Source organism: Rhea pennata, chromosome 1 (assembly GCF_028389875.1).
Source record: "Rhea pennata isolate bPtePen1 chromosome 1, bPtePen1.pri, whole genome shotgun sequence".
In the NCBI taxonomy this organism is placed as follows: Eukaryota; Metazoa; Chordata; class Aves; order Rheiformes; family Rheidae; genus Rhea; species Rhea pennata.
The window spans coordinates 125,199,154-125,213,293 of NC_084663.1; the positions used below are offsets into that span (position 1 = coordinate 125,199,154).

Here is a 14,140-nt window from a genome sequence, read left to right on the forward strand (position 1 = left end):
ACCCAGAGCTTTACTTGTATGGAAATTCCCTCTTTACTGCCTAATACCCCTAGTTTTTTATTCCTCTTCTGCCAAAACTTTTCTGTTGACTTTTTTAGGGTGTAAAGGAAAAGGATGCAACGTTCACAGTGATGCTGTATTAATGTAACACTAGCTCTTTTTTATGCTATTCATAGATAGAATCAACACCATATTCTTATTGTGTAACATTTAAACAGTTTTGTCTAAATTTGCACTACGAGAAGTTACAAGGAATTCAAAATAACAGCTGTTGAAACAGAGTTTATTGTTTTTGTTTGAGGTTTTATAAGCACTTCTAAACACAGTTTGCAACATGGGTTTTAAGCTAGCTGAGCTCAAGGCAGAAGTGAGCAACACAGCAGAACAGGTTCTTCCTCTCACCATCACTTCCAGGAGAATAAAACTTTACCAGCCTGCATAAACCACTGCATCATTCGCAATGTATTTTTTAGGCTATGTCGACTATGGAGATCCTGGCAAGCTGACACGTGAGGAAACCAGGGTAATCCCTCTCATTGTTCCTGATTTTTTTCCTGGCAGCTTCCCGGGAAGGAGGGGGAGGGGATAAAAACATTACGAAACAGTCATTGTTAAGGTAAAATCACCCAATCTTACAAAATTCCTCTTCCCTTAGAAGGGAAAACCTTCTGAAGTACATATTCAAAAATACATATAGGCTCATTATTTGTTTAAACGCAACTACACACAAAACTACATACCAACTAGTATGAGGTCTATAGAGTGTTTGGCCTTTACTAAATGTTGTAACAGTTGGACTGAAAAAATGCCAGGAAATATTTAAATTTAAGCAAAAAATCCTTAAAGCTGGAAGTAAAAACTATTCTTTTGCATTTTCAAAAGAAAAGACTTTTCCCCCAGTCCCTAAATTTGGGAGAAATAGTACAAAGTGAAATTTCAGTATACAATGTCTACAAATTAGAATTTCAGTGCCTGACAAAAACCTGTTTTACACAAGGATTAAGTATGCATTTATTAAACGGTTAAGCTCTTGCGAGATGCACACATTTCATTGTAATCATTAAGTACACTTTTAGTATTAGAACGTACTCAAGGTCAAGCCTTTATGGTCTGCCAAACAACACAGGTGATATAGAGAGAACCAATTCTGAAGCATAGCACTGCAACAAATGAAAAAAAAAAGGCACAGAGAATAAAAAGCAGTCCGATTTGGATAATGTAAAACCAATTAATTCCTAGTAACTGAAGAGGATTACAGAGAGAAGGTAATGTAAGGAATGGGGGAAGGCAAGCATCCCAGGCTATTTTGAGAAAGAGAAAAAAAACACAGCTCCCCTCAATACATTAAGGTATCTCCAGAAAAGCAGAGTCATTCCTAGGCTGTTCTCCAATCTCCTTGAGTCACTATCTGCAAAGTAACCATGACTCTGTCTTCTCACATTTTGTTAAAGAGGCACTGACTTTTATGCTAGTATATATATAGAGAGAGCAGCAGGACTACTTGACTACTTGTTTTGAAAAAGCTTACCAAAAATTGGGTGGTGTACAGTATACTAAACATAGTCATTAGATATACTGATTTATCACTAGCTAACTGCTCCCTCCAAGGAAAAAAAAAAGTTACATATCTAGTCTCTACTAAGGCAGCGCTGGAAATAATTTAGAACAACAAATGAATTTCAGATGTTAAAAATATTATTTAATCGAAGAAACGTAAGTCATACCAAAAAGGTTAAGTCACTATTAGTTATTACATTCGCATTTATTTTAGAATATACTCTACATCTGAATAAAAAAAAGTTTTAAATAAACTCCCATACATGTACAACCAGGGAACCCTTCATCCTTCCAGTGACATAGGCATGTTCACGAGTCCACTGGGCTCCGTCCCGGGTAATGTAAGTAAGTACTTTTATACCAGTTTGGTGACTTTCATTGGCTTGTTTTCAGCCTCACACCGGCCAGCTACACAATCGGCTCACACACCTACAAGCTCAGCTCAGCCTCCCCATTCAGCGAGGCGCGGTAACTGCTCACCCCAGGCCGTATCAAAAAAAAAAAAAAAAAAAAAAAAACTAGTACTGATTAATTTACATCTCTTGTTTGTGCGTTGGTAAAAATAACTGCAGTTTTAAGAGCATGCGAGGAGACCTTACGCTTCACGTACACACGCGCGTATCATCGTTATAAAAGTAGTGCAAAACAGGAAAGCGCCGCCGGCCGCAGCCCGCGGGGGGGAGCCGGGCTCCCGCCGCCGCCGTCGCCTCGCCCTCCCGCGCCGCCCAACGCCTCCAACCGCCGCCGCCGCCGCGCTGCCCTGCCCGCGCCCCTCCCCCGCGCCCGCGCTCGCCCCCCGCCATTTCACCTCCCCGCCCGCCGCGGTGCCGGCGGCGCGGCGCGGCCCGCGCTCACTGCCCCCAGCTGCTGAAGCCGATCTCCTGCTTGTATCGGTTGGTGAGCACGTTGGCCTTGCGGGTGAGCTTGGAGAGCACCGTGTGCAGTCCGCTGAGGTGGTAGTGGAACTGCTTCTCCAGGTCCTCCTCCGCCTCGCCATCCTCGGCGAGGCCGCGGCTAATGTCCGCGGCGGGGCCGCCGCTCAGCTTGTCCTTCTTGCGGCCGGCCTCCTCGCCCGCCTGCTGCTGCACCACGCCCCACTCGATGTCGTTGCGGATGGACTTGAGCAGCATGTAGTGGCTGTACATGTCCCTGCGGGAGAAGTAGGCGCCGGCGTTGGCCGGCGGCAGCGCGGCGTCCCGCTCCGGGCACACGCCGCCCGCCGCGTCCAGCTCCTCCAGCAGCAGCGGCACGTCGCGCAGCAGGCTGGGCACCATCACCGTCTGGTCCATGTTGTTGACGGCGCCGATGAAGCGGTTCATGGCGTTGAAGAGGGAGTACTTCTGGCTGTACGAGTCGCAGATCTGCATCATGCCGGCGGGCGCGGGGCGCGGGCGGCGCTGCCAGGCGGCGGGGACGGCGGCTGCGGAGCTCCGCGAGCGGCGCCGGCTGCGGGGCGAGGGCGGGCGGCCAACTCTTCCGGCGGCGCCCCTGCCCAGGGCCGCCTCCTCCTCCTCCTCTTCCTCCTCGCTAGAGCCACCGGCCGCCACCAGCTGCCCTCCGCCGCGGGCTCGGCGGCTGTTTGCGACGCCCAGGCAGAGTCCTGCTGCGATGCGAGAGCGTAACACGCTTAGATTAAGGGCTGCGGAAGAGCCTCTCGCTATCCCGCCTTCTCGTCCCCTCCCGAAACCGCGCTCCTGGAGGCGCGCTGTTCTCCTCCCCCATCACCGGCTTTATCATCAACCCCATCTCCTTTTTTAGGCTTCCCCTCCCCGCCGTGTCTCTCGCCCTCCCTCCCGCCTCCTTCCCCCCCCGCCCGCCCACGCCGAGGTGCTCCCGGGACGCCCCGCCGCCGACCGCGGCTTCCCGCTCCCCTCGCTGCGGCGCGAAGGGAAAAGCCGGCTCCCTCCGGGCCCGCCGCGCACCGATGCTCGCGGCGAATGGGCAAGGGAGCCCCGCTGCCAAATTTAAATTCAAGCGGCTGCAAGTCAATACGGCTCGGCTTAAGGCAAGACACGGGCGCAGCCGCTCCGCCATCCGCGGCGGTGCCGGGGAGGAGATGCGGGGCCGAGGCACCCACCGTGGTCCGGAGCCGCTCACTGCCGCCGTGCGCCTCGCGTGGAACCCGCGCCGCCCGCTGTAGCTCGTAGCTCCGCTCCCATCCCAGGTGCGGTATTTATAGTGCGTATCTTAAAATAAGGTGTTCCCCAGCGCCGGCCCCCGCGCAGCCAGTCACCATAAAGGCGGCCGCCGCTGACCGCGAGTAGCTCCGCGGCGAGGCGGGCGGTGGCTCCGCCTCTCGCTGGGGGAGGGCAGCGGAGCTGGATCCGTGCCGAGCCGGGCCGGCCCGGGCGGCAGGGCAGCCGGGCAGCCCGCCCGCCGCATCGAGAGCCGCGTCCGCAGCCCCGGCGGGACCCCGGCGCCGAGCGTGAGCCGGCGGCGCTAGGAAGTGCCTGGGGCATCCCGGCTGCACAGACGTTAGCGGCGGCAAGTGCCGGGCTCGGTCCCCGGGGCAAGCGGGACATAAGAAAAACGACTGTTTCCCTGTGTCCACCCAGCGCCGAGGAGACCCGTCCGTCTCTCGGGGAGAAGGGCGGCGCCCGTCCTGTGCGGCGGCAGCGCCCCGCCGAGCGGAAGGAGGCTGCCTGGCTCCGCCGTCACCCTGCGCGGAGAGGAGCAGTCCGCGCTGCTAAGCATCCACCTCCAGCCTCTCCCCGGCCACGTTTGTGGGCCTCCCCCCGCCAGCAGCGGCGCTTGGGTGGTCGCCGCGAGGCAGAGGCGCGGGGACACTGGTCGGGCGCGAGGCCGCTGCCGGGGCGGAGCAGCGGGGCGGGGGGGAGGGGGTGAGCGCTGCAGCGGGCCCGCCTGACTGACGGGTAGGCGGCGGCGGGGACACGCGGGCCCCGCGTGCTGCCGTCGTTCTCCGCGGCCGACCATTGGCTGCCGCGCGCGCGCGGCGCGTGTGACGGGCCGGAAGGTGATGCCGCGGCTGCCCGCGTGCCTCGGCGGCGGTGACAGCGGCGACACACGGCCGGCGCGGGGGCCGGGGCTGCCCCGAGCCCCCCGGGTGGCTGAGGCGGGCAGCTCGCAGAGTGGCGCTCCCCTCCCCCGCCTCGCCTGCCCCGGCAGTGCCGGATGGGGGGGGGAGGAGAGGGGGGCCGCGCGCGTCTGGCGGGCGGCCTTTGTGCGGCGGCCAGGGCCGCGCGAGCCGCCTGCCAGCGAGCGCGGGGCGGTAGCGGCCGCCGGCATCACCCCACAGCCTCACCTCCGGGCCCAGCCAATCGGCGGGCGCCCCACTGGCCCTACGCCGCTGCCACGTGCCAATCAGCAAGGCTTAGCCAGCAGCCAATCAGGAGCGGCCCCCGCCCGCAATCTCTCTCCGCCGGCTCGGGCGACCCTGGTAACAAGCTGGGAGAGCGGCCGTGGGTCACGTGGGGCAGAGCCGTTGCCGGCGGGGGGAGGGGGTGGGGGAAGCAGGAGGTGGAGAGCGGCGCGCGGGAGGGAGAGACTGGTGTTGAGCGCGTTGCCGTGGCAACGGCTCAAGCGCGGGGCGGGGGCGGGGCCCGGGCTCGCGGCCCGCCGCCCGGAGGGAGCCGCGCGCCTCCCGGCCGGCAGTCTCCGCCGCCGGCGCGGCCCTCCCCGGGCGGCTGCCAGGCCTAGCGGGGACAATTTCCTCTCCTAGCCGACGGACAAAACACACAGCACAGCTTTTTGGCGCCGGCGCAGCCTTAACAATAAGTGCTCTGTCGACTGCAAAGAAACATTAGATCCTGGGGGGGGGGGGAGAAAAAAAAACAACACATCCATATGAAGATTACAGGCCTCAAATAACCCTAAGACAAGCAGTGGAAACAGCAGCCCTGTGACGAACAGGATGTTAGCTTGGGCTCTGTGGCCTTTTTTCGGAGAATTTGGGGGGAGCAGATAAAACCCCAGAGCACGTTGCTGATATTACCACAAAGCTTAAGAGTTGTGGAGAGGAGTACAAGCCTAATTCCTCCAAAAGGATCGATCCACTAAGTCACCGGAAAAGGCAAATTGCAACAACCACTGCAAGCAGAGTGTGGAATGACAAGCAGCCCTACATGCGTATAATCGTACAAATACGGATTTCCAGTGGTGGGAGACAGAAAGACGAGAAAATTAGCAAATATTTGAAACATGAAAATGGATCAGCCTGAGCAGCTGCAGTCAACCCACATTCTTAATTTTGCACAGTGCACTTTCTCGGCTGCTAAACTCTTGTCTGCAGGCTGCTTGCAATAGAGAATCCATTGCAGCGGGGCCCAGTAAAACAGGGCTCCTGGCTGGAGTGCTCGGTTTCTAGTGTAATGCAGATGCTCACAAAATAGTAATAGAGGTCGGTGCCTCCATTTTCCCCATGGCTTCTCCTGTTCTAGCTACTCTCTGGTTCCTTCAGTCATCAACTCTCCCCCCTAGTCCCTAGCCTGAAGGGAGAAGATTAATTCTATGTGAATTAAGTGACAAATCAACTTTGTAAAAAAATGAGCTCCAAATAGTAACTGCAAATCACAGCCAAGTACCCTTTGCAAGCAGCACAGAAACTGTAAAAGCTTGTGGTTAAACAATTGCAAGTAATACAGACTTCTGTAAAATCGTGATCTACTCACAGATAATTCATTACACACACACGCGCGCGCACACACACAAAGAAAAGCTCATCAGGCTTGAAAACCGGCCAAAACATACTCTTGTATCTTTATGTAGGCACAATACATCATTAGTATACCCATTAATACACACAAAGTGTGTAATACTGAAAATAAGTAACTGAAAATGCAGTGTATACTGAACATTAAATAAATTGGAAAAGGAGATAAATCTCAAGGAATAAAGTGGTTTATTGCAAAACTTTCCTGTCTAAATTAAAACATAGAATGAAAAACTTCAAGCAAATTAAAACCACAGAATTTGCCTGTGGCTAGGACATATTCGGGAGGAGGAGAAAGTTGAGAGAAACGATATATACAGCTTGAAATTATCTGTTCGTGTCGAAGCTTTTTCAAAACTGAGGAAGTACTTGGTTACCAAAAGCATCAAATGAGAGAGCACTGTGTTCTGTTCAATCACACTGTGAAAAGTATGGCCTGAATGTACAACCATTTTCAGCATCACCTGCCCCATTTCCCAGATGTACAACTGCACTCAGTCTGCTTCCACCTTCGATAGTAAATGTTACCTCGTTTTAATACAGTGCTTTAGCCTGTGCAGACATGTGTCTAATCCATTAGGTTGAGATAGATCATACTGAAGTCAAACTTCGAAGCATAAGGCAATCATCATTCTTTTTTTTTCAACTTCCTTATGTTCTGATCAGTTTTGCTATGCAGTGTAAATGTCACTTGTACGTACAACGTATATCATTAACACAAGCCTGAATAGGTTTGATTGCTCCTTGGGTAGAATGAAATAAAGGAGCACATATTTCTCTCTTCAGCGTTATGTAATTATAAAGATTGTATACAATGGAGAAAAAGAAACAGCACTTGTCTTTTTCCTTCCAGTTAAGAAAATATCTCATTTGTAGCAGGAAGTTTAATATGTAAGTGGCATTTGTTTAAAATATTTCTTTTTTTAGAGATCCAATTATCATGGTCATGCAGTGGGAATAATCTGGAAATCCCCTATCTTGCATCCCAAGCAATGAGGAAGCTTGCACATTCAGTATCTGACGGTCCGAGAACATGTGAGCTGTACCTTTGCCCAGCACAAGATCTTAGATGAGAAAACCAAAGTGACCACATGCAAAGGTAGTCTTTACCAAGCACTCAACTGGAAGGCGAGCACCTGACATCTGAGCCCAGCAATGTGGAGATTAAAATGCCATTCAATTTGAATAGGTTGATATCACCATTTAGGAAAATAAGAATCAGATATAGGTTACTGTATTAGTTAAAGACCTTTAATTCTCCCTGAAGGAATGAGAGTTGATGGTGTTCAGCCCTTTCTAGACTAGGACTTGCCTTCTGAGGCTGACTTCTAAAGAGTAATGGGGATGAACTATCACTATTACTATTTAGCTATTACTGAGTTATTGCTAATGTATTAACAAGTTAGCTTATCCCTAAACCAGTAGTTAACCACAGTAGCATTAAAGTACCAAGGCTAACTGTAGGAACAACACTGCTGATGTCCTGCCTCCTGTAGTGACATTAGCAGTTACACAGCATTTTTCTAGAAGAGATTTGACAATTCTGGCAAGCTGCTTGAATTTTAGTATGATACACAAGGCTTAAATTCTCTCTTCAGCAGCAACTGAGTAACAAACCATCTTTGTTAACAGTTTTCCCAGTATGCATGCTGGCACAAAATAGGTGCTACTGGCACATTCCAGACCAGCAATGGCTAGACTTCGGCAGTTCGGAAGTTGCTCTGCTGCATGGTGTTTGCAAAATAAGATGCAAAATAAGGTGGGTGAAAAGTGATAAATATGTGCAAATATTTAGTGTTACATTTTGAAGCCTGTGAACACCGTTTGAGTTGGCCTTGTGAAAGCACTATCTCTGAGGAGTTTTACTTTTTTTTTGTAATTAGTTGTAAAATGTTACATGGTAGATTATAGTTCAGCACAGAAAACTGCAAGTGGTTTCATTCTGTTCCTGAATGTACATTTTTGTTCCAACTTGTGAAATGCTTCCATCATTTTGGGTGGCAGTACAGATGCATGCATTTAACACTTCTCTCTCATCCTTTTTCTTTCCAAAACTCAGTCCAGTTGTACTGAAGTCTGAACCGAGGAAACCCATGATTTTTAATTCAAAAGGAAAGTATGGAAAATTATCATTTTAAATTATGTCTTTCAATGAGTTTCATTTAATCAGCATATGTAGCTTAATGCACTAATGACAAGGGTAAATAGAAATCTAGTACGTTAAAGGAATGCAGACTAGTTTGTCTTAGTTCTGCTGCAATATGTGGTCTGTCTTCCACTTAACTATCTTTCATTCCCATTTCTGTTGGTCCTCTGTGAATGGGATGATTCTCCAAACCTAATGGAAACTTCCAGGAAGGAGTGCATAGGGGTCAGGAAAAGGACATTTGGAAAAGGGAGCAACTATCGTAAATCCCCTTTCTCTTTCTGGCAAACATGCAAATCTGAATGAGACTGCATGCTGCTAGAAGCAGCGTAGCAAGGACTGCGATGTCACATCTCCACAGAGAGGAGCAGCGCTACGTGTGCAAAGTGAAAAGCAGCAGCAGGGCTCAAGTAGGAGCTCGGATGAAAGCAAGAGCAGAGAACAGAGTACTAAGCAGGGCTGCAGACCATTCCATGTGGTCCCACTAAATCCTGTAAACTGCTGGGATCTGCAGGGTCCTCCCCGGACTCTCCAGGCCTGACAAATCCTCGCTGCCTCGGAAGCATTCCTCGAAATCATCTCAAGTTCAGCTTCAATCTGTCAGAGCCACTCACTGTCTATTTTCTGGGCACAGAATCCATCCTACGTGGTGCTCAGCTAGCACTAGTAGGCCAAAACAGGCTGAAAATTCCCCAAATGGAACTGAGATGATAAATGCCAGCATTGCTTTGTTCACACTACTTCTGCATTACACCCTTTTCCTGTTCCTGTTGCCAGTCTCATCTGTCTGCACTGTATGCTCATCAAAGTAGGCAGTGTGATGAGCACTGCCCAGGACAATGGTGATCCTTTTCAAATGGCTCCTTAGCACTCCATAATAAGCCTGTTAAATAAAACATGGGTTGCAGACACAGATTTACTGGAGAGGGCTAAGGGGGCTGTAGCTCCCTCATTAGTATCTCCTCGTGCAGCATGTATGCTCCTCATTATGTGGCACAGTAGCAGTTGTCACCCACGAAGAGGCTGCAACCATTCCAAGAATGCACCAGGGATCTGAGGGCCTCCCCCCCTCCCCCCCGTGTTCATAACAGGAATTTTCAAGAAAATAAAACTTTGAATAAGAAGAGGATGAAGGAGAGAAACCTGCAATAGTAAGTATGCTCTTCTCTCCCATGCGTCACTGTAAACCAGCAGATGAAGGGAAATCCACATGGCCGTGCTTATGTCAAATTGGCATGAGTAGGATCAAACCCTGCAGACTACACAAACTCTTATTTTGGGGAGCTTTGTTTCCCTTCGGTCTAAAATGCCGCTTCCAAGCTCTTGACTGAAGTATAAACTTTAACAGTGTGTTCTCTCTCCCATTCCACCTTTTCTGCTTATGAGAAAAGAGTGAATTTGGCTGGTTTCAAGTTCCTCAAAGCTGAGGACTCAGGAATCTGGGTTAATCTGAGCAGGGTCCGTGGAGATTTGATCCAGCTTTTCTTTCTGGCCATCATTTAAATCCCTCCTACCTCCCTCATGCAAGCTGCAACTACATCATAGTAACCCTGTGACCGAGAGGCATCAGAGTCTCCTCCGAGACTGTAATCTCACTCTGAACAGCTCTCTAGCGGGTGCTTATGAGTGGCGATACATCATGCAATTTTCTCCTTTAGAGGTTCGCAGTGTCATCTCCACTGTGATCCCTGCCCTGCTTGGCCAACGCTGGTAAGTGAGAACCCGAAGTTAGCCTTGGAGCAGGGTTTCCGACACAGCGCCGCACAAATGTGGCGTGGCAGCACAGCACTGAGATCGCAGGCCAACCAGTGGGACAGTTACCACCACTCAAAGGCTATTACGCCTTTCCAGTAACATTTCCCTCAACATCCTTTTAATATCCTTACTCTCGAGGTGGAATATAGCATGCCTTTGTGTAATGGCCATAGACGAAACACAAGCAGGGTCATGAACAATATTAACAAAATCTGCCCATTTCTCTTTGCAAGCATGTCCGTGCTCTGACAGAAAAGATACCTATTTAAGAAGGCAGTGGACTATTGGCGTAACAAAATAATCCTCTGTAAACCCGTGAATTTCTGTAACGGTATTTAATATGCACATATCCAAACGAATGCCACAATGATGTATTTTTATGGACAAATATTATATATTAAGCCTTGATTTATACATTTGAGTGTAATACCTGGGGCTCTGAGGAGAGCCTTTAATCTCTGTCTGAGAGGCAGCACACATTCTGAAATACTGAGTAAATCTACGCTGAAGTGATGAACCAAACACAGCATGCATCGGCGTTCTTCTGCCTGGTAAAATTAAATACACAATACCATCTTTTTGTGACATTAACAGTTTGATATGCAGGGGGAGACATTAGGAAATACAGAGCTGCACTTTCTGCTCTGATGATAACCTCCAGCGTTTCCCTTGTTTTTGTCATCCCAGTTCCAGCACACGGCAGGTCCAGCTCTGAGGAGAAGCTGCTGGGTGATGGCCTGCCCTCTCTGTGTCCCCTTTCCTCCCATCACCCCTCCGCACCTCCACTTCAGTGCAGCTGCGTGGGTGCAGCAGGGGTATGTCATTTCCCTATTTCCTTTTGTCATGCATGTCACAACATGCACATTGTCTCAGCATAGGGTTCTGTATTTAATAATCTCACCAGCTCAACTGTTTTTATCTGAATCTCCCTCCTGAACTGATAAATCTAAATTGCACATTTTCTAAACCGCTTAGCTTAGGGGTAAATCTTCCAGGTATCCTCAAATGACTAGGTAGTGTCTTTTGCACCTGTCTAGCACCATCTACTGTAGCTTTATTATACTGTTTTCCTTTTGCTCCACATCTGCAGATTCCTGCAGGAGCTGCCTTCGTCCTGAGGAGTTTGTGGAAGAATGTGAGATGTGTTTTCATTTGAATGGCCCAGCCATTGGACAATGGTGAAACAAATAAAATACACACCCATCCTACAGCTTGTATTTCCCCATTTTAAACCAGGGACATGATTTTTTTCAGTGCTTAGCTTGCTGTTGGTAGATTTTACGCTCTTCTCAGTGCTCAGAAAGAGAGGAAGATACAGCAGAATAAAGGTGGCTCAGATTCACTGAAGCTTTCTGTGCTAGCTGGTGAAGCAAGAATTAGAGATATGGCAGGATGAGGGGTTGGAGCAGAGCTTTGCTTGGGGAGGAAGAGTCTGCAACAGCAATGAATCTTCTAGCTACTGCCAGAAGATGCCAAGGGGAAGGACATCAGCTTCAATTTTTGGCATCTAATGGGGAGTTATGGGATGGCTCTAGAAGCAGCAGGATGTTCTGGTGAAAGTCCTGTCTCTCCTTGTTCCATTCAGTATTAAAAGGTAAGCTACTCTTAAAGAATCTCTTCTTTGTCCCAGACCTGCAATTCAGAGTTGACATGGAGGACATACATGTCCTCATGATATACATTCCTATTATAATGTGGTTTTGATTGGAGGATGTTGTGTGGTTAAGGAAGGCTCTTACAACCAAGAATTGAACCATGACTTTCTGGCTGCTATGGCTATTATGGATTTGTAGGATTAATACTTAGTTGGTTTACAAAAATCATCTGAAGTTAGAAGTCAGAATCAGAGCTAAGTTGTGCTAAAAGTATTACATTTGGCATATTTTCTTTAACAAATCTGTTGACATGGGTATTTCTGTAGATGATAGATTGACATAAAAATACCACCAGTCTGTTCCTGGGATATGAAACCCAAAAAAAGACATCGTGGCAATTTTTTGCTATTATTCCCTAGATTAGCTCTTTGAAACTACTTGCCAGCAGAAGTAACTTGTTTCAATGGCAAGTAACATTTTTTTTAAGACCCCCATGAAAACTGGAAATGAAGTGGATTTGGCAGTTTAGCCTGTAAAGTTTTGTGGCAAATCTGCAATCCTAAAGAGCACAGGCTTTTGCCCAGGCACTGTTTCTTGATGAAGTTCTGAAAAGAGCAGAACTAAAACCATACTCCAGCCATACGTGTAGTTTCGTTCTACTACAAGGCTCATAGCCAGTGAATTTCTCCCATACTCCCAGCATTCGGTAAGGGGTGCTGCAAGAGCCTGAAGACTACTCTTTTCAGTCTACCATGCATTTGTTAGCCTAAAATTATTACAACAGCATTTTTTCATTTGCATGCTTGGAGAGAATCTCTTTTTGCAGTAAATTCATATTTCAATGCAGATTTCTTTGTCCATCATTATTGGTGGTTTACAAGATTTCTTCTTTTTCCTCCATTTGGGGATGTGGGAGCAAATGAAATAAACCCATCATAAAAAATAATTTTTTCCAGGTGGAACATAAATCAGCCAAAAAAATATTATTCTACATGGCAAATAAAAAGCATATGCTGTATTATTTAAAGCACAGCCTCCGTATTCACATACAAAATTAATGCTACAGTGGGAGGTAAAACTGATGGAGGCAGACAATGAAAATATTAGGAGTAAAACATGATGCCAGGAACAATTCAAGCAGAGCCACTTGCAGGGTCATGGTCATATTCCATTTCAAATGGGCATGGAAATACACTGTGGGTTATTCTTCTCCAGAGATGCACAGATAATAAGCACCTGCTCCCCATGTCTACTCTTCCCTTTTAACTGTTGATTTATTGAATGTTTCTGAAAGCTGTGTTCAGGCTAGTGAGGGATATATAACATGGTGCCTACAGGAAGAAATGGGAGCAGACAGAAACATTCTGTCAGATTCCTGCTAGTACCACGGGGTGAAAAGCTGAATGGGAATCAAAACAAAAGCTGATTCCTTTTAAGGTTCCAAGCAAAAGTACATTTACTGAAAGGTAAACCAGTAGTCGTCCTGTTCTTATTGTGAGTGGGTTATTTCTCTACAACTGTAAAAGTCAGTAAAAAATTCTAAACCATGTTCTTTGCCTTAAACTGTAGTAAATTCTGGTTTTAAGAGAGGCACATACAGTATTCAGCAATCTAAGGCATCAAAAGGGACCTTTCCATAATTAGTTATTTCACTTCCCACAGTATCTAGGAAACTGCTGGGATATATACACACACACACACTCACACATATCTGTATGTATGCATGTGTGTGTGTGTATATGTATATATAAAGCATACAATGTGATTTAAAGTCATTTTCAGAAAAGCTTCAGAAATCCAACCTTCTATGTGTGTGTTTGTACTACATCAGAGACAGTCGTACCAGTGAAATTTTTATACTGATCCTTGTTCTTCCAGAGTCAGTGTTCCCACCCCCACTGAGGAGCAGCCTCACTAAATTGAGGATGAACATGATTTTTAGACAATGTTGAATCTGGATCATTACAAAGAGACTCTAAATTGATGACTTTTTTCTCTGTAATTTAATAAAAGATAATTGCACAGAGGACTTGGTTCATGAAAGTTATACTCTTCCACTGTTCTCTGGTATTTTCTTCTTTGCAGCAAGAGTAGAACTTTGTAGCTAAGAGGTCTTGAGATGATCTAGTCACAGAGGAGTCGTGGGTCAGTGAGATTTAAACACCACTGCTTAGAAGAGACATGTGCTTATTTAGAAACAGAAGAGAGAAAACATCATTGTTTAATTAAAAATGTGAATCTGGAAATGTAGGGCTACTGAGAATGGTTCTGAACTGCATATTTTACATACACAGTTAAGAAAAAGTGCTCACCGTAGCAACTAGAGCAATGCATGCATGGTTCAGCTCCTCTATGACACTAAGCAGTTTATTAACCTAGAACTACAAAAATCACTCAAAATGACATTTAGCAATGCTG

The 14,140-nt window shown here is 47.7% G+C and overlaps 1 protein-coding gene across 2 annotated transcripts; it reads right to left on the reverse strand.

The window, feature by feature from the left end:
* Positions 1–1,743: 1,743 nt before the first annotated feature.
* On the reverse strand, positions 1,744–3,836 carry MID1IP1 (MID1 interacting protein 1). 2 transcript variants are annotated; one of them, XM_062599866.1, is made up of 2 exons: positions 3,635–3,836; positions 1,744–3,157 (listed from the first exon to the last, which is right to left on the reverse strand). In XM_062599866.1, the coding sequence occupies exon 2, from the start codon at positions 2,925–2,927 to the stop codon at positions 2,409–2,411; it is 519 nt and encodes a 172-aa protein (XP_062455850.1). In that variant the 5' UTR covers positions 2,928–3,157; positions 3,635–3,836; the 3' UTR covers positions 1,744–2,408. The 2 variants fall into 2 exon arrangements, with proteins under 2 accessions (XP_062455850.1, XP_062455841.1); XM_062599857.1 differs by having other exon boundaries at positions 1,744–3,160.
* Between the last annotated feature and the right edge of the window lie 10,304 nt (positions 3,837–14,140).

Excerpts from the sequence above, each read along its gene's own strand:
- MID1IP1 (XM_062599866.1), bottom strand. The coding sequence starts at position 2,927 with ATGATGCAGATCTGCGACTCGTACAGCCAGAAGTACTCCCTCTTCAAC.